This window comes from Sciurus carolinensis, chromosome 2 (genome assembly GCF_902686445.1).
Source record: "Sciurus carolinensis chromosome 2, mSciCar1.2, whole genome shotgun sequence".
Lineage (NCBI taxonomy): Eukaryota > Metazoa > Chordata > Mammalia > Rodentia > Sciuridae > Sciurus > Sciurus carolinensis.
The window spans coordinates 28,596,218-28,619,570 of NC_062214.1; the positions used below are offsets into that span (position 1 = coordinate 28,596,218).

General features: G+C 41.1%; 1 protein-coding gene across 4 annotated transcripts in view; it reads right to left on the reverse strand.

Annotated features, from left to right (window-relative positions):
- Positions 1 to 1,038: 1,038 nt before the first annotated feature.
- Positions 1,039 to 23,353, reverse strand: part of Ubox5 (U-box domain containing 5) — a 29,861-nt gene continuing 7,546 nt past the window's right edge. For 3 of the 4 annotated variants that reach the window (XM_047542538.1, XM_047542537.1, XM_047542539.1), the window contains exons 2-6: positions 12,894 to 13,065; positions 10,792 to 10,886; positions 8,106 to 9,306; positions 4,535 to 4,696; positions 1,039 to 1,784 (exon numbers count right to left, since the gene is read on the reverse strand). In XM_047542538.1, coding sequence (XP_047398494.1) covers positions 1,576 to 1,784; positions 4,535 to 4,696; positions 8,106 to 9,306; positions 10,792 to 10,845 — 1,626 coding nt within the window. In that variant the 5' untranslated portion in view covers positions 10,846 to 10,886; positions 12,894 to 13,065 and the 3' untranslated portion in view covers positions 1,039 to 1,575. The remainder of the gene's footprint in view (positions 1,785 to 4,534; positions 4,697 to 8,105; positions 9,307 to 10,791; positions 10,887 to 12,893; positions 13,066 to 23,353) is intronic. The other variant, XM_047542540.1, reaches the window with a different exon arrangement.

Consider the following 23,353-nt stretch of genomic DNA (forward strand, 5'->3'; position numbering starts at 1 on the left):
TTGAAAGCATCTCCCCCACACACATTCCTACCACTAAGGTTCTGCTGGGGCTTTCCAAGAATACAGCACATGGGAGGGATGGTGAGCTCCTGGAGTGGTATAGACACTTACAGCCAAAGCACTCATCAGCAAGGACATGGCCTGTCATCCATGCAGACCCTGAAGTCTCACATGAGGGTTGCATCAAGGTAAGGACCAGTGGGAAGTGAAAGGAAAAAGGTATCCACCTTTGGGGACAAAGCCATTGGGAATGCTCAAACAGATTCCCTCCAGCTACTGGAAGCTGAGGCAGGATGATTACAAGTTTGATGTCAGTCAGGGCACTTAGTAAGACCTTGTCTGTAAATTTCAAAAATTAGATAATGGGTTGAGGATTTAGATCAGTTGTGAAGAGCTTGCCTAGCATGTGTGAGGCCCAGGGTTTAATCCCAGCACTGAAAAAAAAAAAATGCAGATTACCTAAACCCAGCTGCACCTCTCTAAATTCTAGGGTCTGGATGGAGCCCTGGACAACGAAAGGTATAAGTAACGGGCAGCCCACAGTCTGCCAGGAATGTGATTAATCTCAAGAATGAAACAGAAGTATTTGGGGCTGCTCCTTCCATGCTCAGCCAGGAATGGGAACAGCATGGAATTCTTTCTCATTGATATTCTGGTGACTACAGTCTGTTTGATATGGTAAACAGAACTGTGGGAATATCAAATTTAAAAAGGAAAAAACAAATGTAGCCTATAAATAAGTTTTTTTCTGAAATGGGCCACAAGTAGAAAAATGCCTTCCCCTTCTGAAAGCAGTCCCAGGAGCCAAATGAGTGCATGCTGTACCTGGCCAGGAGGTCAGTCAGCCCTCCTGACCAGCACATGAATAGCAAATCTGTCATTCTGGGCCCTCACAAGTGGGTGTGTGTGAAAACTCCAGCTTTTGTCCTTTCAGCTTGTTAGCAAAAATCACAGCCTGATGGGTTGCAGTGACTACTCATGGCTACCCTGTGACCGTTCTACTTGTGAGGATGCAGGTGTGGGACAGGAGTATCAGGAGGAAATCCAAAGAAGACATCAACCATCACTTTATTAAGGCGCTGAGTGTCTGCCAGTTGGAAGAGGAGGCTGAGTCATGAGCTCCACAGCCCCCAACGTGGTTCACTTCAGTGTGACCCAGAGGCAGAGACCCTCTTTGCTATCCACAGTCTATTGTGCTCCACTCACAGGGTTCTGCTAGAAGTGGGTATTTACAGGCAACTGGGGGAGCCCTCAGCACAGGTGCTCCTGCCCCAGTGGGGCTGGCTTCAGCAGACCCTGTGCTCTGGTGGGGGAGTGGCAGGGAGGCACAGGAGGGCAGGAACATCCCTCCAGCCCTCCGAACCAAGTCTATGGCTTTGTTTTCCTGTTGCCACCTGAGCAGGAGCGGGGTGTTCCCCCGCTCAGTCCCTGTGCTACACTCTGAGGTGAAAAAGCCCCCAAGGAAAAAACAGGCACTCTGCCTGCCGCCATGCAACTGCAGGAGAGCTATGACTCTGCTCCTGCTCACCCTCTGCTCCTTCCTGCAATGGTGCTTCTCCAGTTGAGGCTGGTCACTCAGAAGTGAACCCGCAACACATCCTGGCTGGCAAATGGATGCTGGCAGGCTGTGCATGTCATGGGCAGGGAGTGCTGCTTCTCAGCCAAGCAGGGTCGGCATAGGAGGTGACCACAGGGCAGCTGGTACATGGGCTCCTTTCTGAAGTAGGAAGAAAACGTTCTTCTGCAGGAAGCACATTCAGGGCCTCTGATACTCCCAGGTTGCTCTAAATCAGAACAGGCTAGAGTTAGGGAAGGCTATTCCTTGGCCCAGACTTACTCTGAGAATCTGGCTTTGTCCCTCCTTGGTCTACCTCTGGCTAATCTGAAAGGGGAGATGAGAGGGAACTGGGGAACCTGGCATGCCTCCTCTCTACCACCTCTGATCAAATCTCAAGGTTCCTGTGACTGCTCAAGAAGAACTGGCCTTTGAGGGTAACAAGCAGGACCAGCCTTTCCCCTAGTCTCCCAGCAAGGTATATTTTCCTGAGCAGGCACAAGCTCATCCTGACAACTGCAAGAAAGGTGAAATGTGAAGAGAAAAGGGAAAAGTAGAAAGTGGGACCGTTAGGAGGTCACCAGAGGGACAACCTGAGATCTGTCTGCAGTCCCCTTCCAACACCTCAACCCTTGCCCTGTGCTGCCCTGGCCTCTAGGGCAGGCCTCCCACAGGGCCTCCGCATTCCCAGGCTGTACCTATGGTGCTCTTCCTTCCCTGAGGCCCTTGCCTGAGGAAGCTGCTCTTTATCCCCTACTCTAGGGAGTGGCAAGAGCTGGGCTCACCTATCTTCTTTCAGGTCCACTTCTCCATTCCTAGCCACCACTGTGTAGGGGACCCCCAAAGCACCTCAAACCATTCTGCTTTGAAAATTCTTAACCCTAACCCCTGCACTCCATCCACTTTCATCACCATAATCCCAGAAACTTGGCACATCTCCTCCCTTGATCACTTTCCTCCAGACTTGTCCTGGACATCTATCCTCAGAGCAGCCCCTATCAACACACAAGCACAACCTGACTCCCATGCCTCTGCTTTACACCTCCTGGGGATGCATCTCCTTCTGGCACAGTCAAGCCCTTGCATGGCCTGTGCAGCCTCATCTCCTTCACACCCACTCTCATTCTTAAGGGTTCAGCGACTTCCAATCAGTTCTCTTCTGCGTACTTTGCTACTGTTGTCCTCCTGACATCGTGCTTACTGTTTTCTCTGCCTGGAATGTCCTTATTTTAAGATGTGACTCAGACCACACCCCTTCCAGGAAGTCAACCAAGAATGCCCCTCTCTGGTGCCCCTCACAGTTGTTCTCACACAACTGTTTCCTCCCCCAGCTCTGGAAGACCACATCCGTGTTTCTCCTCTGTTCATCCTTGGGGCCTAACAAAGCACTTCATGTGGCCCACACTCAGTATGTGTCAAATGGGTCTGACTTCTGCACAAAGGGATCAGGTATCAAGAAATGCACCTCAGTTCCCTGCACTGTATACTCCAAATCTCACCAGGAAGTCCAATTGCAAGGTGATCTAAAGAGTGCTGCACTGCCTCACCATCCTTGAGGCTGTGGTTCACTCATGTCACCCTGTGTCTTTTCTTTATTCCTTAATGACTTTTGTTTGTCTCTGAAACTGACCCTGGGGCTTTAGGCCTTTAAGACCCTTTAATGGAACTTCCCCTTGGTGCTAGAGGGAATTGGGACCTGTTACTTTCTCCCTTCACTCTTTTCTCCCTCTCTACCTTTTCCTTTCCTTTCATTTTAGAGATTCACCCAGTAAGGAAAGGAATATTTCAACTCATTGTGGATTCTTGGCCTGTGACATAGGGTGAGATGAGTGAACCACAGTGTGGCTTCAGATGAGATGGAGAGGAGGGGATGCAGGGCCACAGCATGCAGACCTCAGAGGCAGGAGGAGGTTAGGTTCTATTTTAAGTTCAATGTTGTGCCATGGAAGCATTTTAAGAATGAAGCGTGGTGGTCCTGTTTGCATGTTAATAAGATCCCTCTGACTCCTGTGAGGGTGATGAAGCAGTAAGCAAGGGTGACTATGGGGAGCCAGCAGGGGTTACTGCAGGGCTGGTAGAGAAGCAGCAGGAGTGGTGCCATGGTGGCAGTCAAGGGAAGCAGTGCAGAGAGGACTAATTTAACATGTTTGGAGGGGTAGGAGTAGGTCTTGGTAAGGATGCAATGTCAGGGAGAGGACATCAGAGGAAACCAGGGATGACTTTCATGTTAAAGGCCTGACACAGGGGGCAAGAATAGAGGAAGGAAGGACTGTATAGAGGGAAAAGAGGGGTGGGGGGTGGGGAATAACAGAATGAATCAAACAACATTACCCTATGTAAATTTATGATTACACAAATGGTATGCCTTTACGCCATGTACAGAGAAACATCATGTATCCCATTTGTTTACAATAAAAAAAAAAAAAAAAAAAAAAGAAGGCCTGACACAGGAAGAAGACACTGCTTTTTGCCCAGATGAGCTGATAGCAGGAGGGGGCAGATACCTATGAGAAGAAGCTGAGCAGCTGTCAGGAAAATCGGGGGTCTGAATCCCAAGGAGAAGTAGGAGCTACAGGGAAGGGAAGGGAGCCCCAAACCTCCCTAGTACCCCAGATGTCAGATGGGAGACTGGCTAGATGAGAAAAATTAAAAAAAAAAAAAAAAAAAAAAAAGTCCCCAAGAGAGGATATTTAACATTAGATCTTAGAAACACAGCAGAGAGTAGCTAGACCTTGAGTCCACAGAACGACCAAGGGGCTGACCAAAGAAGGCCTTCCCTGTGAAGGTCAGCTTCTTAGGAAGTCCTCTGACTCCCTCTAAAGAAGGCAAGCAAGCAGCCCTCTCTCCAGGTTGGAATTGGGGAAGGAGAGAGTTGGCTACACAGGTCCACAGAGCTCTCAGGGACAAGTCCAGCATCCTGTACAGGACAGGCCACCGGTTCTATTGCTCTGGGAGATGGGGGTGGGGACCCCAAGTTACCCAAGCTGGCGCTTGGCCTCCCAGCCGTGCTGCTCCCTCTTATGCCCACATGCTGGAGCTGTCCTCTGGTCAGCCGAGCCGTGAAGGAGGGCATGGAGCCAAGAGTGGACATCAAGGCAATTTCCAAGCTCTGTGACAGCTTCTGCTCATGGGACACTGGATCTGTTGAGAGATGCACAGACTATAACATCCAGGGAGGAGTTTGGCAAAAAGAGAATAAGTCATGAGTCCTTTGAGGACTACAAAATGGCACTTCCAACTTTGGACATACATAAATGTAAAGAAACACCTTCCTACTGTCTCTCAGGACTGTGATGACAGAACACAGGGAGTCACAGGCCTGGGAACCCTGAAAGTTCCTCTCCATTCCTGTGCCTTAAGACTTTGGGCTCTCTAGCCTCCTATTCCTGAACAAAGTGCAGGGAAGGCTGGGGCCACCTTGTGGCTCCACTGAGGAACTGCAGCTGCCTTTCTAAAGGCCTCCCTGCTAGCCAAGGAAAAGGAAAGGGCCAGCAAATGCCAGTTTTATACCCCATTCTCCTCTTCCTTCCCCAGATGCCTTATCCTTCTCCTTCCCCAACTCCTCCCACTGGGGCCCTCACCACCCTGCAGGGCTGCTTACCTGAGCTCTAGGTGTTGTGTCCTCTTTCTCCTGGCAAGTGAAGCAGAGTGGACTAAACTTAGTTATTCACTCTGACCAGGCCATGATCTAGGTAAGTGGTCAACAGAAAGCCAAGATACAGGATGAGGGTGGGAGCAAAAAGGGTAGGGGGACAGCTGCTCAAGAAAGGCCCCAGGTGGCAGAATTTGCAAGACTTCCCAGAGCAAGTAGTGGAATGTTTTGTCAACAGTTTGTAGGACATAGGACATCAACTTAGGGCCTTCAAGAACTACTAGTCAGTGTGGCCCTGAGACACCAAATCTATGAAGGCCAACACCAGTGAGACCTCTACAAACAGACAATGGGATATCTGCATCCCATTGCACCTCAGATGCTTCCAGGAGTTTCTTGGGGTCATGCCAACTAAAATTTATTTTCTAAACCAAAGACACAAATGTAACCAATAAACACACTATCAGCATAGCCTTTTAGAAAAAGATAGGAAATTAAAAGAATGAGAAAATCTAAACAGACTGAATTCCATAAAGAAAAAAAAAAAAAAAAGCTGCCAAAGAGGTATCCTCCAAAAGCAACAGACACTAATCACCAGGGAATTCTAACAAAGATGCAAAGTATAGATTATTCTAATACTATTAAATTGTTCCAGAATACAGAAAAGGAGTAAAAAGATCCCTGATAAAAGATAAACAACAAACTGGGAAAATACATTTTTAGCTCACATTAAGGACAAAGGGCTAATCTTGATAAAATATAAAAAGTTCCTAAAGATAATTGAGAAACGGCAAAAATTGATTGAAAATGGGCAAAGGAAATGGACAGTCAATTCACAGAAAAGGAAACACAAATAGTTTTTTATCAGAAATGTTCAAGCTCACCAATAAAAGATAATGAAAACTTAAAGCAATAATAAGATACCACTTTTTACCTATCAAATAAGTGTTTGCTAACACACCATGTTAATACAGCTCTGAGGAATCTCACATCGCTAGTGTGATAGTCCAGAGGGCAACTGAGCAATAGCTATCAAATTTACAGAAGAATATAATCCAGAAATGTGAATTCTATGATACTATCCTACAGAGACATCTGCACAGTTGTAAATTATTTATGCACAAGGTTTATTCTGTGCAGCACTATTAGTAATAGCAAAAGATCACAAAATGTCTAATTGTCCATCAAAAGGACAGGGTGAGAAGTGGCTGCTTCACTCTGCATGTGTATACAATCTGCTTTTTCAATTTTTAAAAACTACCTGAATATATTGCTTTTTTTTAAGAAAGGTGCTAAAGTTAGGTTTAGTTAAAATAGCACAGTGAGACGGGAATGAAGGGAGGGAAGGCGGTATGGGGTTAGAAAGGACATTATTATCCTATGTGCATATATGGGTACACAACTGGTGTGAATCTACATCACGTACAACCAGAAAAAGGAGAAGTTATACTTCATTTATGTATGATTTGTCAAAATGCATTCTACTGTCAAGTATAACTAATGAGAAAAAATAAAAAATACAATTTTTTAAAAAGTCACTTAATGCCTAAACTAATAAAAATAAAATAGCACAGTGAAAAAGGAGTCTACTTATGAAATCACCTTTAAAACTCTAATCTTAGATGCCCCAAATCACTCATCTTTTGTTTCAATTTTGCAGTTCAAAGATCTTACTGATTTCAATCTTTTCTCTAAATTTCATTTTTATTTATTTATTTATTTTTGGGTACCAGGGATTGAACTCAGGGGTACTCAACCACTGAGCCACATCCCCATTTTATTTAGAGACAGGGTCTCACTGAGTTGCTTAGTGCCTCGCTTCTGCTGAGGCTGGCTTTGAACTCATGGTCCTCCTGCCTCAGCCTCCTGAGCCATTCTCTTAAGTTTTAAAACAGCCTTTGCCCTAAGTCATTCATTCTGACCTAAAGATAAATATCCAAATTGAGGCACTAGAATTTCTGCTCATGTTGCCTCAGCTGAGAAGACATTTTAATATTTATATTTCTAAACCTCTCTCTTCTCCTTTTACTAGAAGAGTCAGTCTTATTTGGAACACATACAAATCACAATGATCTTTCATGCAGAGCCCTGTTATGAACATGAATATGAATGGGGGTTCATTAAAATGAAGGCCCCAAACTGAGCCAATAAACACATGAAGAAGGTGGCAGTGATTGATGGGGAAAGCAAAGTCACATTGCTGAATGACCGTTCAACTGCAGAGGTCACCAAGGGAGCTAAGCCTGCTCTCCTGAGGAAATGGCAGCATCCCTGGTTCCAGAAATCACTGGTAATGCCCTGGGGAAAAAGGGGGAAGCCAGAAGGCTTAAATCTCATACTAAAGAACACTTAATTTTTCAAACACTTATTGACACCTGGCGTGGCTTCTCTCTCCTGAAAGGAGGACCTCCAACAGTTATTTTCTGCTTTTCTGTGTGCTCATGGCACCGAATGGTGAGGTAAGGCAGGGAGGATATTAATGCACTTCTACCCGAGCTCCTCTGTGGAAGTTAAAAACAACACCCTAGAGGAGTCCATTGATACATGAGGAATTGTAAAGACGGCAGAGGATGGAAGACATCTGTTTGAGGGAGTAGTGTCTCTCCTCCCACAAGTTTTGAACAGAGGATTCAAGCCCAGAAAAACTTTTGGCCTGGTCAGAGCACACAAATGGAGCCCAAGGCCAGGAAACCCACCAACAGGATCACCACTGGATAGAGGAATAAAACACAGAGACAGAGGCCTGGAATGGAATACCTCCCAGGCCTCCAGATGGTCTGTGGTCTGAAGACAAAGCTGAGACACCCTCCAATGAGAATAAGCAGAAAGAAGCTCAGGCGCTAGCCTGAAGAATTGAAGCTGGCAAAGCACAGGACCAAGAGCCAAGGGCCACAATGCCATGTGTCAGCAGGAAGAACAGGGAGGCCACTGGGCCATGGACACAAGACAGCAAATTACCTGTTGAGCAGTCCATGTTCGTTAGGCCAAGCTCACTGGTGGTTTTCATTTTCTTGGCGGTGTACTCTGAGGTAGTAGGTGAGACCAGGGGGTTTGTGATAGAAAAACAGGAAGCACTGACACCCAGGCTACTGCCTGGGGTTCGCTCAGCCTGCTCTATCTTTCTTTTCCGTGAAGGCAGGGCAATGGAAGAAGGGGTCACTGCCAATGTAGTCTGTGTTCTCCCAAGTAGATGGCAGCCAGGGATGGAATGCTGAAGCAGGAAATGATCAATCCTGGCCTTCAGGGAGGGGTGGGGCAGGGGCTGGGAATGTGGAGTAAAGGCTACCCCGGTGAAAGGGTCACTGGGCACTCGGCCCCACGTAGCTTCACTGCGGTTACACTTTTCCAGTGTGCTCTGGTCAATGACTTTGCCTGAGGGTAGCAGCATGGGGCAAGGCATGATCTCCAGGGTGATGGGATCCAGGAACTCCTCAGGCACATCACCAACTGCCTCAGCCAGTTCCTGCAGGTTGGAGGAGGCCTGCTGGTCCTCAGACGGGCCCCCAGAGTCACAGTCACTCTCCATGGGCAAAGCTGGAGTCTGCAAAGCCAAATCCTGAGGCAAACTCTCTGAGGCCACCAGTAGGACACTGTCTATCACCTCTTGAGAGCAAGTCTTGGCCGGCTGACCCCACACCTCCAGCCGCTTGATGCAAGGAATACCACTGCCAGTCACATGGGTAATACCAATCTTGAGGTGGGCCACATGGTTAAGGGAAAGAGCCCCTTTATTCCAGAGTTCCTGGGCCATAACAGCAGGGGAGGGGAGTGTGATTTCCACTGGGCTAAAGGGTGGCCTGGCCTTGAAACCCCTGTGGCTGAATACCACTTGGCTCTGGTTTTTCAGTAAGACTTTGCCTACCAAGGTGAATGCCTCCTTGTCAGGAACAGATGGTTCAGCAGGGCCTGGGGTCTGGCACTCAGGTGTATTCCAAGAGGCTCTGCTGGATAAGGCAGATGTGTACATTTCCAGGCCAGTGACACTCTGGCCTCCTCCAGCTGTGAGGTCTATGTTAATCCTACAGATTTCCACATTAAAGGGAAAGGAGACTGTCACATAGATTGGTGGCTTAATGAAATACTCTGTCCTAAAACCATGGCTTCTCTTTGTGAGGTCTTCAGAGATGAGATTTTCTACTTCATAACCATCAGCTGATATCTAGATTTAATGACAAACATGAGACACACTGATCCAAATGAAGATACTGTTTTTCAATAACTTGTCATTTCTAAGAAAACTAAAGTCTAAAGTTCTTCATTTTAAAACTTCCTCTACTAAACTGAATCGTCCCAGTTTTTTTTGTTTTTTTTTTTTTTTGCAAGTACCAAGATCCAGTTAAAGGCTGAGGGCAACTGTGTCCAGAACTATAGCCCAATCTTTAAAATATGAGCAATAAAACTCTACCCAACTTACCTAAAACTTCCTGCAAAATAACATCTCTGTGAAGAGGGGGCAGGTATACTAGTGGTTTTTTTTATTTCAGAGGATGAAAATATGCAGATTAATAAGGGAAAAAAAAATGCTCATTAAAGTTCTCAATTTTTGTATTTGGATCCCACCAATTTTAACAGTTTCCCGAGGAAGGCAAAATAAACAAGCTGCTTATAAATCTATGAATGATGATACTTGGTTAAAAAAAAAAAATGCATTCAGGAAAAATGACCACAAGACTATGGGACATTTAGGCTGGGGATATAGCTCAGATGGTAGAGTGTTTGTCTCGCATGCACAAGGCCCTGGATTCAATCACCAGCACAAAAAAAAAAAAAAAAAAAAAAAAAAACATGGGACATTTAAAACAATAAATGGGCTTTGGTGGGGGTTTGTGATAATTTCTTCCCTTTTTAATATTTCTAATACTTGTTACAATTAATGGACATTTTAAGACATCTTTGTCTTGAGTCAGCCTAACAATCTGGGAACTTAAAATAGTATGCTATGTGCAGGAATTCTAAATTAGAGAAGGGGTTCAATTTTTCCTGTGGTGTTTCCTTATTCCCTGCTTTGTGCTATGAATAGATGTCTTCCTTTACACAAAAAGGGAGGAAGCTTAATTCAAATAATAAGTGGCAAGAAAGCCAAACAACAAATACAAAACATTACTTTTAGTATTAGAAATTAGCAAAAGAGCCAGATATAATGACATAGGCCTGTGATCCCAACAATCTGGGAGGCTGACACAGGAAGACTGCAAAATTTAAGGCCAGCCTCACCAACTTAGCAAGACCCTCAGCAACTTAGTGAGACCCTGACTTAAAAAATAAAAAGGGTCAGAATCAAGTTGAGTGGTAAAGTGCCCCTGGGTTCAATCCCCAGTACCAAAAACAATTAGCAAAAGAACAAAAGAACTTGGGGGAGGAGAGGTATTTCCACTTTGACTATGGGTGGAACTGAAATGGACTGTTCTAGAGGGAAGATATAATGAAGAAGAACCCCACAAAATGAATCACAGCTCACTTCATAATGATGCTCTATGATTCCAGAGGTGAGACTGTCCCATGTTTACCTAAATGCCATCTGGAAGAATCAAAGGGCAAAAGTATAATAAACCTGAATCAAGTCCTCATGTGCAAAACAGGAAATGGAGAAAACCTAGGAAATATATGTGTTATACATCTATGTGTATGTATTTATTTTGTTTACCTTGTTGCAGTGAATTCTTGGTTTAAATTGTGGGAGACAAAGATTTATGACCATCTTTGTGGCTGAAAGGATAGCTTCCAAGTATCAGAAACAGCCTTAAATAAAAAATAAAACTTGGTATTAGTCATACCAGTTAAAATTCAGTTCCAAACTTTTAGGAGTTGATTCCTAAGAGAAGAGAATCAAACAGAGTAACAACAAAAACTTCAATATACACAGAACTCTCACAGATTATACTTACTCACTCTCCTTATGTCCTACACATGATGCTGGGGAAAAAACTAGCCAATGAAAAAGTATGAAAGAGATTTCCAGTGTAGGCTCCACAGGTTGGCAAAGCCTGACAGTTCTCTGGCCAACAGATGTGCCCAAGATCCAGTGGAGGCAAAGCCTGTCAACTCTGCAGGAGGATCCCCACAGGAAAGGGACAGTCAAAAATGACTGAGCTTGAAAAAACAACAGAGGGTTTAGAATGGAAAGGGTCACAGAAAATAACAACAGTAGTGTTGAGCATTTTTATCACTTAACATTTGTCAGTGCAATTGTATTTTCTTATTAAAACAAAGACAATTAGAAGAGTTTAAAACATAATTATTGCCTGGGTGGTGATGCACACCTGTAATCCCAGTTACTTAGGAGCCTGAGACAGGAGGATCTCAAGTTTGAGTTCAGCCTAGGAAATTTAGTGAAAGTCTGTCTCAAAATAAAAAAATAAGAAGGACTGGGGATATAGTTCAGTGGTAGAACACCCTTGGGTTTCAAATCACAGTAACCACACCAAAAAAAAAAAAAAAAAAAAAAAAAAAAGAAAGAAGAAGAAAGAAGAAAAAGAAAACAAAACAATCAAAATTGAAAAGCCTGTTAGGATTTTTATTGGATTATACTGAATCTACAGAGCAATTTAGGGAGCTATTATGACATTTTAATGAAATTTATGAGCATGGCATTTTCATTTATTTAAGTTATATCAAATTTCTTCCTGATGAATTGCAATTTGGGAGCCCTTTAAAAAATATCTGAAACAATAAAAGCATGATCATAAATGGCAGCTCATGTTTACTGAGTGCTATGTGTCAGGCTTATGTTAAATGCATAATGTATAGCATCTGTCTCACTTCATCCTCACAATAACCCTAGGTGGGTACTGATATACTTATTTGGCAATGAAGAAACTGAGGCTCAAGAAGAAGTTAAGCCAGGACTCAGATTCCAAACCTTCTTTAAGCACTCTGGTTATTGCCTACTTGGGTACGATTTGCCTTGAAGGATTTACCAGGAAATTATGTAGATGAAAAGTAGATGTTAATGCCTTACAACTTTCTTCTTCTGTTACCTGGATCAAGATCTGGTATAAATGATTTTAAAAAGTTTTCCAGACTTTTGTGGCCATGCCCTATGATGTACAAATGGAGAAACCTTGATTGTCCTTCCCAACTTGTGTTGGATCAGGCTTCAAATTGTTTTTTAAGGAAAATTTTAATGGGTCCTGCTCAGTGCTACTTCAGAGAAAGCTTCTTGCCTGTGTAGAGGCAGGCTAGCCTACTAGTCAAGTGTAGTAGAGCAGAATGAAAATTTTAGCCGTTTAAGAGCTGACAGGCAGTAACCACCTCTGCTTACTGACATTTAACCATAGAGGCTTGCAGCAGCTAACAGGTAGCTGTAAAAGGTAACTGCAGTAGCAGAAACAAGAAACAAAGAAATGGGGACAGAACAATCCCCCTTTAGGCTTAGTGCAGTAAAAGTCCCTAAGTCGTATGAGCTAAGAGTCCCTAGTTTGTTGACAAGCTTGTACCCAGATAAGGAATGTAAAATGCACACTCCAATAGAATTACAGCAACTCTCCTGCCTTGATGTACCCAAAAAGTAAAAGCCCTGCTGTGCTCAAGGCTCAGACTTTGGGAATTATCCCCCTCAGCCAAGGCCACTAATAAAGTGTTGCTTCCAGATCTCCGTGTCCTGACCCTCATTTCCCACTACACAAGCATCTCACCTCAGGAGGCTTTCCACTTTGTTCAGAGGTCATCAACTCCACCAGTCAACCATAAAAGCATATGGGCCTAGGCCTAAGTAGACACAGACTACTTACTCCACATAGCACTTACCAAAATGTAATTTCAAGGAATATTTATGCAGACTGTTCAGTCCATCCACAGTAAATTCTCTTCAGTGCCAGCCTAAGTGGCACCTCTTGCCTCCTGCCTGATACTTGGTGGCTGCTGCAGATCATATCCCACACTACCACCTGACAGACTTCTCTGCAGTTTGAATCCTCGGCTGTAGCAAAAACAAATATAACACATCAATAAAAATTCAGTAGCCAATCTGTGAAGATTCACAGGACACCAGGATGACAGGACACATCAGCTGGGAACAGTAATTTGAGTCTCTAAAACATAACCTTCCTTAAGGGTCATGACCCTCAAGCGAGAAAGCTCAGAATATACTGTGGCATCTCCCACAAATTTTTCTTTAATTAAAACCTTTACTTTTTATGCCACAGAGTATGAAAATTACCTTAAAATCATCTCCTTTTGGTGGACATTTAGGTCATTACAACATTTTACTATGATAAGATTAAAATCTTAATAAAACTTATGTCTTTTTTTTTCCCCCTTTCAGTTTTAGTACAATTTTGTTGTACTTAAGGGATCCCACATATTTTCTTGTTAAGGTTCCTGCTTATGAATAGGATATTCTTATCCCATTAATTTTTCTAACTAATTATTTCTATACATATAGGAAAAGTTTTTCACTTTGGTTATCTTTATCATGTATTTAGCTATCTTACTGAACTCATTGAATTTAATAAATTTTCAGTTGGTTTTCTTGGGGCTTCTGAAATGCCATCTGCTCAATAATAATGAGAATTCTTTTCTCAAAATGGTAACTCTTATTTCTGTCTCTCATTGTACTGGATTAGCTAGAACTTCCAGAATTATAAAAATAATAATAAAAATAATAATAATAATGTTACCATCCTTGTTCCCATTAGAAAATGTCTCTTTAAACATAAAGCTCATTGTTAGATTGAAATATTTTTATGTTAATAAAGCATTCTAATTCTTGTTTTTTGAAGATCAGTAATATGCTCTGAATTCTGATTTTTCTCTTTATATTTTATTATTTATCTTATCTGGGATATAGTAACTCGTTTTTCTAATTTTAACTATACATTTATTTCCAGAACAGGTTCTGTTCATTGTGGCAGACTGCTCTTTAAAAGTACTATGGAGGGCTAGGGCTATAGCTCAGTGACATAGTAATTGCCTAGCATGTGTAAAGCACTGAGTTCAGTGCTTAGCACCACATAAAAAAATAAATAAATAACATAAAATAATTATTTTTTTAAAGTACTATTGAATTTTATTTGCTTATATTTAATTTTAGGTGGGATGTTATTGTACATTCGCACAAGATTTGCAAGCCCTATGCTAGGTACTAGGAATACAAAGATAAAAATGAATTTTGAGACAGTCTAAGTTGCTACAGTTGGCTTTGAATTTGCGATCCTCCTGCCTCAGCTTCCCAAGCCACTGGGATTATAGGTATATACAACTGTGCACAGCTATTGTGGTTCTTTTTTTTTTTTTTTTTTTGGGTGCTGGGGATCGAACCCAGGGCCTTGTGCTTACAAGGCAAACACTCTACCGACTGAGCTATCTCCCCAGCCCCGCTATTGTGGTTCTTAATGAAACTTAATGAATAGTATTGAAACTATTGTGTTACCCTGTAATGGTGGATACATAACATTACACATTTTGCAAAACCCACAGAATTATGTAACACAAAGAGTGAACCTTCACAAGGTAATCTATGGACTTTAGTTAATCATAATCAGTCATTATAAATCAATCATAATAAATATACCACACCAATACAAAATGTTAATAACAGAGGAAATGATAACGGAGGGGGGCATATGTATTACCTGCTTAATTTTTCTATGAACCTAAAACTGCTCTAAAATATAAAGTCTAACAATAATAATTGTAGGGAGAAGTAACTGAAAACAAATCAGAACTGGAGATCAAATGGAAATACACAAATTGAAACACGAGATTGTGCCATTACAGCACAAGAGTGGCAGACACTTTTTTTAAAAAGTCTTACAAATAAGCTGGGTATGGTGGCACATGCCTGTAGTTCCAGCTACTTAGAAGATTGAGGCAGGAGGATTGCAAGTTCAAATTCAGCCTCAGCAACTTAGTAAGAACCTGTCTCAAAATTAAGGAAAAAGAATTTAAAAGGACGGGATATGGCTTAGTGGTTAAATGCCCATGGGTTCAATCCCCGATACTTGCTCTTCCCTGCCCCAAACAAACAACAACAACAAAACTGGACATGGTGGCGAATGCCTATAATCCCAGCAACATTGGAGGGTGAGACAAGAGGATCACAGGTTTGAGGCAAGCCTCAGCAACTTAGCAAGGCCCTCAGCAACTTAGTAAGTCACCATCTCAAAATAAAAATAAGAAGGGCTGGGGACATAGCTCAATGATAAAGAACCCTTGAGTTCATCCCCAGTACCAAAAAATTTTTTTTAAAAATCAAATCAAAAAATCTTACAAAATGATGGTTTCTTTGAGAAACAATGGTGCCTACACTAGGCTCCTATAGGACTGATTGCTATCGAGCTCTTTAACTGGTATGACCTTATCATCTCTCTGGGTTCCAATACCTTGATCTTTCAAAGTCAAGTGCCTCCTATCTTAATGCTTAATTCAGGGGGAAAAATTAACATAGAAAAAGGCAAACAAATAGCCCAGCCCAGGAAGACTGCCTTCTAAGCCATACTAAGGACATGGTCATGTAACCTGAATTCATTGCAAACACTGTCCAGTAAAACACAAATTATAGCCTCTTTCTCCAAATGTGGTACCCAAGTACAAGAAAGACTGGCTTGAATGTAAACTGGGGATCTCAGATCATGAATAATGTGCCCTGAGTTCAGAGAAGCAGCCTTGAGTCATACAACAATGGTATAGTAAGATAGTATAGGTAAGCAGATAAAATAGAAGTCAATATTTATTAGAAATTTTATATTACAAATCATTTCAGATAAACATGGATTACAGAATATAACATCCTTATACCCACCACCTAGCTTTGGCAAATGTTAATATTTTGCCATGTTTTATCTGATTTCAGTGTAAAAAAACAAAGTTTTAAAGATATAAATAAAACCCCCACATCCTATTTCCTCTTCTTTTTTACCAAGAAAGCTCTATGTAAAGTTGTCTGTCATCCAAATCATGCAGGTGTGCATGTATCCATCACCAGTATAGCTGTATTTAAAGTACCTTAATGAAAATCTACTGTGCCTATCTATCATCTTACAACTTGCTTTTCCATTAAGCATTATTAATTTTAAGGTTTTGATTTTGAAATGTTTTTACCAAGTTTATTCATTTTAACTTCTTTGCAGTATTCAATGTATGACGAAAATGTACGACTGCCCTATTACTTATGTTGTTTGTAAATTTTTAGTATTAAAAAAAATGCTGCAGTTGGGCATGATGATACACACCTGTAGTCCTAGTGGACTCAGGAGACTGAGGCAAGAGGATCGTAAATTCAAGTCCAGCCTCAACAACTTAGTAAGAAACTTTCTTAAAATAAAATAAAAATAAAAAGGCTGGAGATATAGTTCAATGCTAAGTGCCCCTGGATTTAATCCCCAGTAGCAAAACCAACCAACCAACCATCCAATAAACAAACTACAATAAATATTCTAAGTCTTCTTGTTGGGGGAAGTGGGGAAAAATGAAATAAGTGGTTCTGTCTTCAAGTCTTGGGGCGATCCAGACCTCCTCCTAACAGATTATAGAATATAAAGGTTTATGATAGCTTTCTGAAAATGCCATTCAGAATTGGGAAGAATGGCCTAACTCAAAGTGTTTCAACTTGTGATTTTTGAAATCAAGTTGTAGATTGAAGGAAAAAAAAGTAGAAGAAAATACAAAATATCAAATGCATAGAGAATAGGTATTACATCATGAAACCTATGTTTTAGTTTTGTACAAATATATTTAAATGCATGTAAAATGCTTCTTATTGTGGTTTTATTTTTCCCCTTCTTGGTACCAGGGATTGAACCCAGGGGTGCTTAACCACTGAGCCACATCCCTAGTCCTTTTTATTTTTTTAATTTTGAGACAGTCTCTCTAAGTTGCTACGGCTGGTTTTGAATTTGCAATCCTCCTGCCTCAGCTTCCCAAGCCACTGGGATTGCAGGTATATACCACTGTGCCCAGCTATTGTGGCTCTTAATTTAAAAAAAAAAAATTTTTTTTTTTTTTTTTTTAAAAACGCCAGCCAAAAATATAGCCAGAACTCAGGAAAGAATTCATAGAAGCAACACTTGAATTAAGAATGGCTGACCTCAGGGACAACTGTGAAGAGGGACAAGTACTACATATTAATGATACAATGAACTGTATAAGCTCAATTACAGGAGCCAGTAAAGAAGAGGAACAGCAAGGGAAGAGCCCTACAGAGAGGTACCAGTAAGAATCAAGACCTAAAGAAGGAATGGTGTGAAGTAGGTTTAGGAAGTGTTAAATATGCCATTTACATTGTCATTTGTTTGTTCATTTTTAGACAAGGTCTTACTATGTTGTCCAGGCTGGTATCAAGTTCAGTGGACTCACAACCATCCCTCCTTATCCTCCAAGAAGCTGGGACTACAACCATATCACCATGCCACTTAGCTACTGGCTGGAATAGGAGTCAGGGAAGGCCCTGAATATGCCAAGAGGCTTAGACAACTTCATCTGGTGGAATGAAGTAGTGTTTCTCCAAACTGTAAGACCAAGAGCTTCACTTAGTGAGACATAACCAGTAATATCTTTAATTAAGTAGAATAGAAAGGAAATACCAGTATGTACTACACATAAGGGTGAACACACTGTCTTGTTTCAGTTATATATCCATGTGCACACATTCATTCATTCACTCAAGGTTTGATGTTAAGCATTTTGTTTTTTGGTAGTACTAGGGACTGAACCCAGGGCCCTGCACATGCAAGGCAAGTGTTCTACCACTGAACTACATACTCAGCCCTTTTTATTTTGAGACAGGGTCTTACTAGGTTGCCCAAGCTGGTTTCAAACTTACATTCCTTTTGCCTCAGCCTCCCAAGTAGCTGGGATCACAGGCATGTGTCACTGTGCCAGCCCTAAAAGGCAATTCTTCCTAAGGTTGCAGTTTTAAAAAATAGTAAGTGTGAAACCTACTGGTCAGCAAGAAGTCACAGAAGGCTTCTAACAAGGGAGAGAGATGACACTAATGAAAAGCCTGCCATTAGCCTCCTAGATAACAAAAGCAATTCTAAACCACTTAGAAGCAATTCATCCTTCAACTGGTTTCCCTTTCCTCTGGGTGATGTGTTCCCACTGTATTATAAGCTTCCTGAAGATAACAATGTATAAACTACTTAGAAATAAACTAGTAGTCTCCATTTTTCCTTTGACATTTTCTCCCTTTGAGGGATATTCTTTAAAAAGAGAAAAATGAATTATGTATATTATACTTAAATAATATACTTGAAATACTTAGCATTTCACATGGATTTCAAAGTTACTTTCTACGAAACTGATAACCTGTAAAGATAATTGTAGGTTCAGTTGTAAGAAACATAGAGTACCCTTTACACAGTTTTTCCTGGTGGTAATTCCTGCCTAACTATAATACAACACCATGACCAGAAAACTGACAATAACAATCTACCAATCCTCCTCAGATTTCACCAGTTTAACATGCACTCATTTGTGTGTGCCTATCTATTCAGTTCTATGTAATTTTATTCCATGTGTAGATTTGTGTGATCAATAGCATAGTCATGATACAGAACAGTTCAAGCACCACAAGGATCCCTTATGCTACCCTTTAAGAAGTCATTTATTGGCTGGGCATGGTGGTGCACACCTATAGTTCCAGCGACTGGACAGGCTGTGGCAGGAGGTTCACACATTTGATGCCAGCTTCAGCAACTTAGGGAGGCCCTAAGCAACTCAGCAAGAACCTGTCTCAAAATAAAAAATAAAAAGGACTGGGATGTGGCTCAGTAGTAGAGCACTCCTGGGTTCAATGCCCAGTACTAAGAAGAAGAAAAAAAAGTCATTTATCTTATAAATTCAAATACTTCTACTTATTTATTTGGTAGCACCAGGGATGGAACCTAGGGCCTCACAAATGCTAGGCAAGCACTCTACCAATGCACCCCACCCTGTAACCCCCAAGTGCGGTTATTACCAAAGTCCTGAAGTTTTTCACCCACATCTAAATCCCTTAAGATATCAGTTAAGCCCACTGTTCACATTGTAAGAAACAAAACTTGAGTGACATTGACTATCATTCATGTCATTTAAAATGATAAGTGTGACTATGAAAAAAAGGCAAAAGTACATATAAAACAAAGAAAAAGAACACAAATCTTTAAATTCAATTATTTATCCATCCATGAAAAAAGTCTGACTTATACACATCATTCTTAGAGCTGGTTAAAATGAAAGACAGCTGTCCTAGCCTATCACACAGTTACCCACAAGTGAGAGAACTTATGGGAGTATTACAATCATAAATTTGTGAAAAATCTGTATCTAAGAATATGTGTATATGAATAGTTTGGGAGTTAATGGTGGGCATGGAGAACTTTAAATATATAATACTCTATTAGACTACTGGGATAAGTTGGGTTTTTTTTTTTTTTTTTTTTCTTCCCCTTCTGTGTTTAAAGTTGTAAGTAGTAGCCAGGTGTGGTAGCCATGCCTGCAAGCCCAGAAACTCAGGAGGCTGAGGCAAAAGGATCATATGTTTGAGGCCAGTCTCAGCAATTTAGCAAGGCCCAATATAACCTAGCAAGACCATGTCTCAAAAAAGTGCTAGGGATGTGGCTCAGAGTTTAAAAACTCCTGGGTTCAATGCCAATACCAAATAATAATAATAATAATACATATATATATATGTATACACACACACACACACATATACATGTATATATATACATATGAATGAAGTTTTTGTAAACACTTGCACGGGATTCCTGAGATTTCCAGATGGTGTCAGGGAGGACTGAGCATATAGATATATGCTCTGGGTATTTCTTGGCAGCTGATAGCCACTGGATGTACAGAAGAGACAAACCTTTCTCCCCTGCCTCTCTGTACTTAGGCTCAGGAAGGGAAAGTGTAAGGGAAGGGCCAAGAAAGGATTCAGAAGACAATTGCCCAACTGTATTGGTCTACCCAGGACTGAAGGGATTTCTAGAATGTGAGACTTTCTGTACTGGGAGAGTCCCAGGTAATCTGGGACAAGTCGGTCACTCTGTCCAGAAGGCTGCTGTCTGTTCCCCTGGAGCTTAAAGAAATGAAGCAGAGCTGGGGAGATAGCTCAGTCAGTAGAGTGCTTGCCTTGCAAGCACAAGGTCCTGGGTTTGATCCCCAGCACCGCAAAAAAAAAAAAAAAAAAAGATTAAGTAAATCTTCTGTTGTTGTTCTTGAAGTTCAAAACCTGTGGGTGAGAAAGTATGGAGGGGTAATTTGGAAAAGAATAAGGTGACCATGACACTTGAAAATTTAAGCATCTACTTCCTTTGGCCTACATAGCTGACTTATATAATCTGATTTTGAGTCTCACAAAAATGTAATGGAAAATAATTCTGGCAGATACACATATTTTAAAGACTTAGCTCAAAGAGGTTACAGAGGGGAAAAAAGAAGAAAAGATTACCTGTCAAATAAGAGAAAAGCATTTAACCTCATAGAGTGGGTGGAATACTAACGCAGTGAGCAATTTTATAAATTGGGTACTTCAGCTTTCAAAGACACATAATACTTCTCATAATTTCTAAATTGAGTTACCTGTCCATCCATGAAGGTCTGACTTCTATGCACTTTTCTTAGAGTTGGTTAAAATGAAAGATAGTTGCCCACCAGTGAGAGAACTAGAATACAGACATGGGTCTAAAAGATGCCTGCATTTTATCCACACATAGTTGAGTCAGTCTTTGAGGGTTTATGTTTGAGGCACTGTGCTAGACCCAAATGGACACTTTTGTGTCCATGTGTGGTACTAAGGATGAACCCAGGGCCTCACACATTAGGCAAACACACTACTACTGAGTTATACCCTTAGCCCATGTATACAGTTTTTACTCTTAAGCAACTCGCAGCATCAGAAGGAGGCACAAATGGACATTTTTTTCTTTTAAAAGATTCAGACTCAAAACAAGATACACAATTTATTAAGTGCCTTAATAACAGTGTCAGGAAAAATTCTATGGGATCTCAGGGGAGGTGGCTAGGTTCTGCAATCAGCCTAACCTTAATCCTGTCCCTTTCCTCCAGGATCTAATTTCAGATACTCTTATCTCCCTTCTGAATTTTCAATTATCTCTGATTACAGTACTCTATCTTTGACTAATGCAATCATTCAAGTCTCTTCTGTGTACCCCGCCGCTGAAAAAAACAAACAAAAAAAAGTCTTGATGCTGTTTTAGGGTTGTCAGGTTTAGCAAATAATGAATGTTCACTTAAACCTGAACTTCAGCTGGACATGATGACACCTGCCTATAACCTCAGTATCATGGGAGGCTGACGCAGGAGGATCCCAAATTCAAGGTCAGCCTTAGCAATTTAGCAATACCCCATCTCAAAATAGAAAGTACTGGGGATTGTAGCTCAGTGGTAAAGCATCCCTGGGTTCAATACTCAGATATCCACTCCCCCCAATACATACACACACACACACACACACACAAAGAAAAAACCCCAACTTCATAAAAACAATGAATTATTTTAGGTATAAGAAATGTCCCACCCACTACAGAGGCACACAATTTAATCTCAGCAACTCGGGAGGCTGAGGCAGAGGATCACAAGTTCAAGGCCAGTATTGGAGGGAGGGAGAGGAAGAGAGATCCCATGTACTATTTGAGTCACACACTAAAATAATTTATTGGACACTCAGAAAACTAGGAACAAAAAAAAAAAAAAAGGAACTTCTTTAACACAATAAAGTGTTTATGAACAAAAAAAAACACATCTAACATCATACCTGGTGAAAGACTGAACATTCATGGAGTAATTCAAGGATGTCCACTTTCACCAATTCTATTCATCTTCTTACTAGAAGATCTTGCCAAAGCAATTAGGCAAGAAAAAGAAATTCAAAGTAGAAAGGGAAACATAAAGCTATCTCCATGCACAGACAACATGAGCCTACACACAGAAAATTCTACAGAATCCACACAATAACAAAAGGCAATTTGAGTTAATAAGTGAATGAAGCAAAATAGCAGGTTTGACTGATCGTGATCAAAGGCCAATGGAGCTGGGTGTGGTGGCACATGCCTATGATCCCAGCTACTTGTGAGGCTGAGGTAGAAGGATCCCAAGTTTGAGGTCAGCGTCAGTAGCTGTGGCATTGTGTCAAAATAACAAGGACTGGGGATGTAGCTCAGTGGTAAAATGCCCCTGGGTTGAATCATCAATGGAAATTAAAAAAAAAAGAAGAAGAAAAGAAGACAACAGAGTGCTACTGGACAGAGTGGGAAATCTCTGAAGAGGTGATTTTTGAGAGACCTTAATAATGGGAGGAAGGATCCCTCTTTCTTTTGCAGTGCTGGGGATCAAACACAAGACCTCATGCATGCTAGGCAAGCACTCTATTACTGAACTACATCCCTAGTCCAGAGGGACCCCTTTTAAAAGAAATTTTCAGTCTCCAAGTGTTTACTAAAATTATTTGTATTGTTATTTACATATATAGAAAATCTCTTTATGTTGGTGACTCTAATACAAGCAAACCTGAATCAACCAAATCTGCCTACTGGACTTCCTGATTTGAAAGGTAATGCATTTCCTTCCCATCTGAGCTACTTGCCATGAAAAATATTCATCAGATTTGGGAACCACTGGTCCAACAGGCTCTTATATAATTCTATTCTTCTAGGTCCAATTTTAAGAAGAAAATATGGGAGGCCTAGAGAGTAGTTTATGCAAGAAGAGTAGAAATGAGCTAAGTAAGATATTAGGAAGAAAAGGAGTTAAGAGGACAATATTAACTCCAATTCTGAAATGATAGGAAGAACCAGCAACCAAGGGTAACCAACCAAATCCAAAATGAGGACTTTCATTTTAGACTGTGAGGTACACACACACTGAGGTAAAGTCCTGAAATCTAAGTGAGGCTATAAGTAATTCTTCCTTAAAACAAAGTATAGAAAAACAAGTTTTATAAAAATTGGCTTTAGGCAATATCTGACCCAACTTTTATTCTAAAACCTCAAAATAATTGAGACATAAGGCTAGTAAACAGTGCAATAAGAATTAGTAGACCATAGGACATTTTAGGATGTTTATTGTTTACTAAGAGTAGTATGCAAATTAGCAATGACTTGTTACTGCTACAGGTCACAATTAATACACAGTAACATACACTAGCTCCAATCTGCCACAGATAACAGCACAACAAAGTCTCTTCAACAGATGATTTTATTATCAAACTTATATTCTGGCTTTTACAATTGTTTTGTGGTATAGGTTGAGTATGATTTATTCAA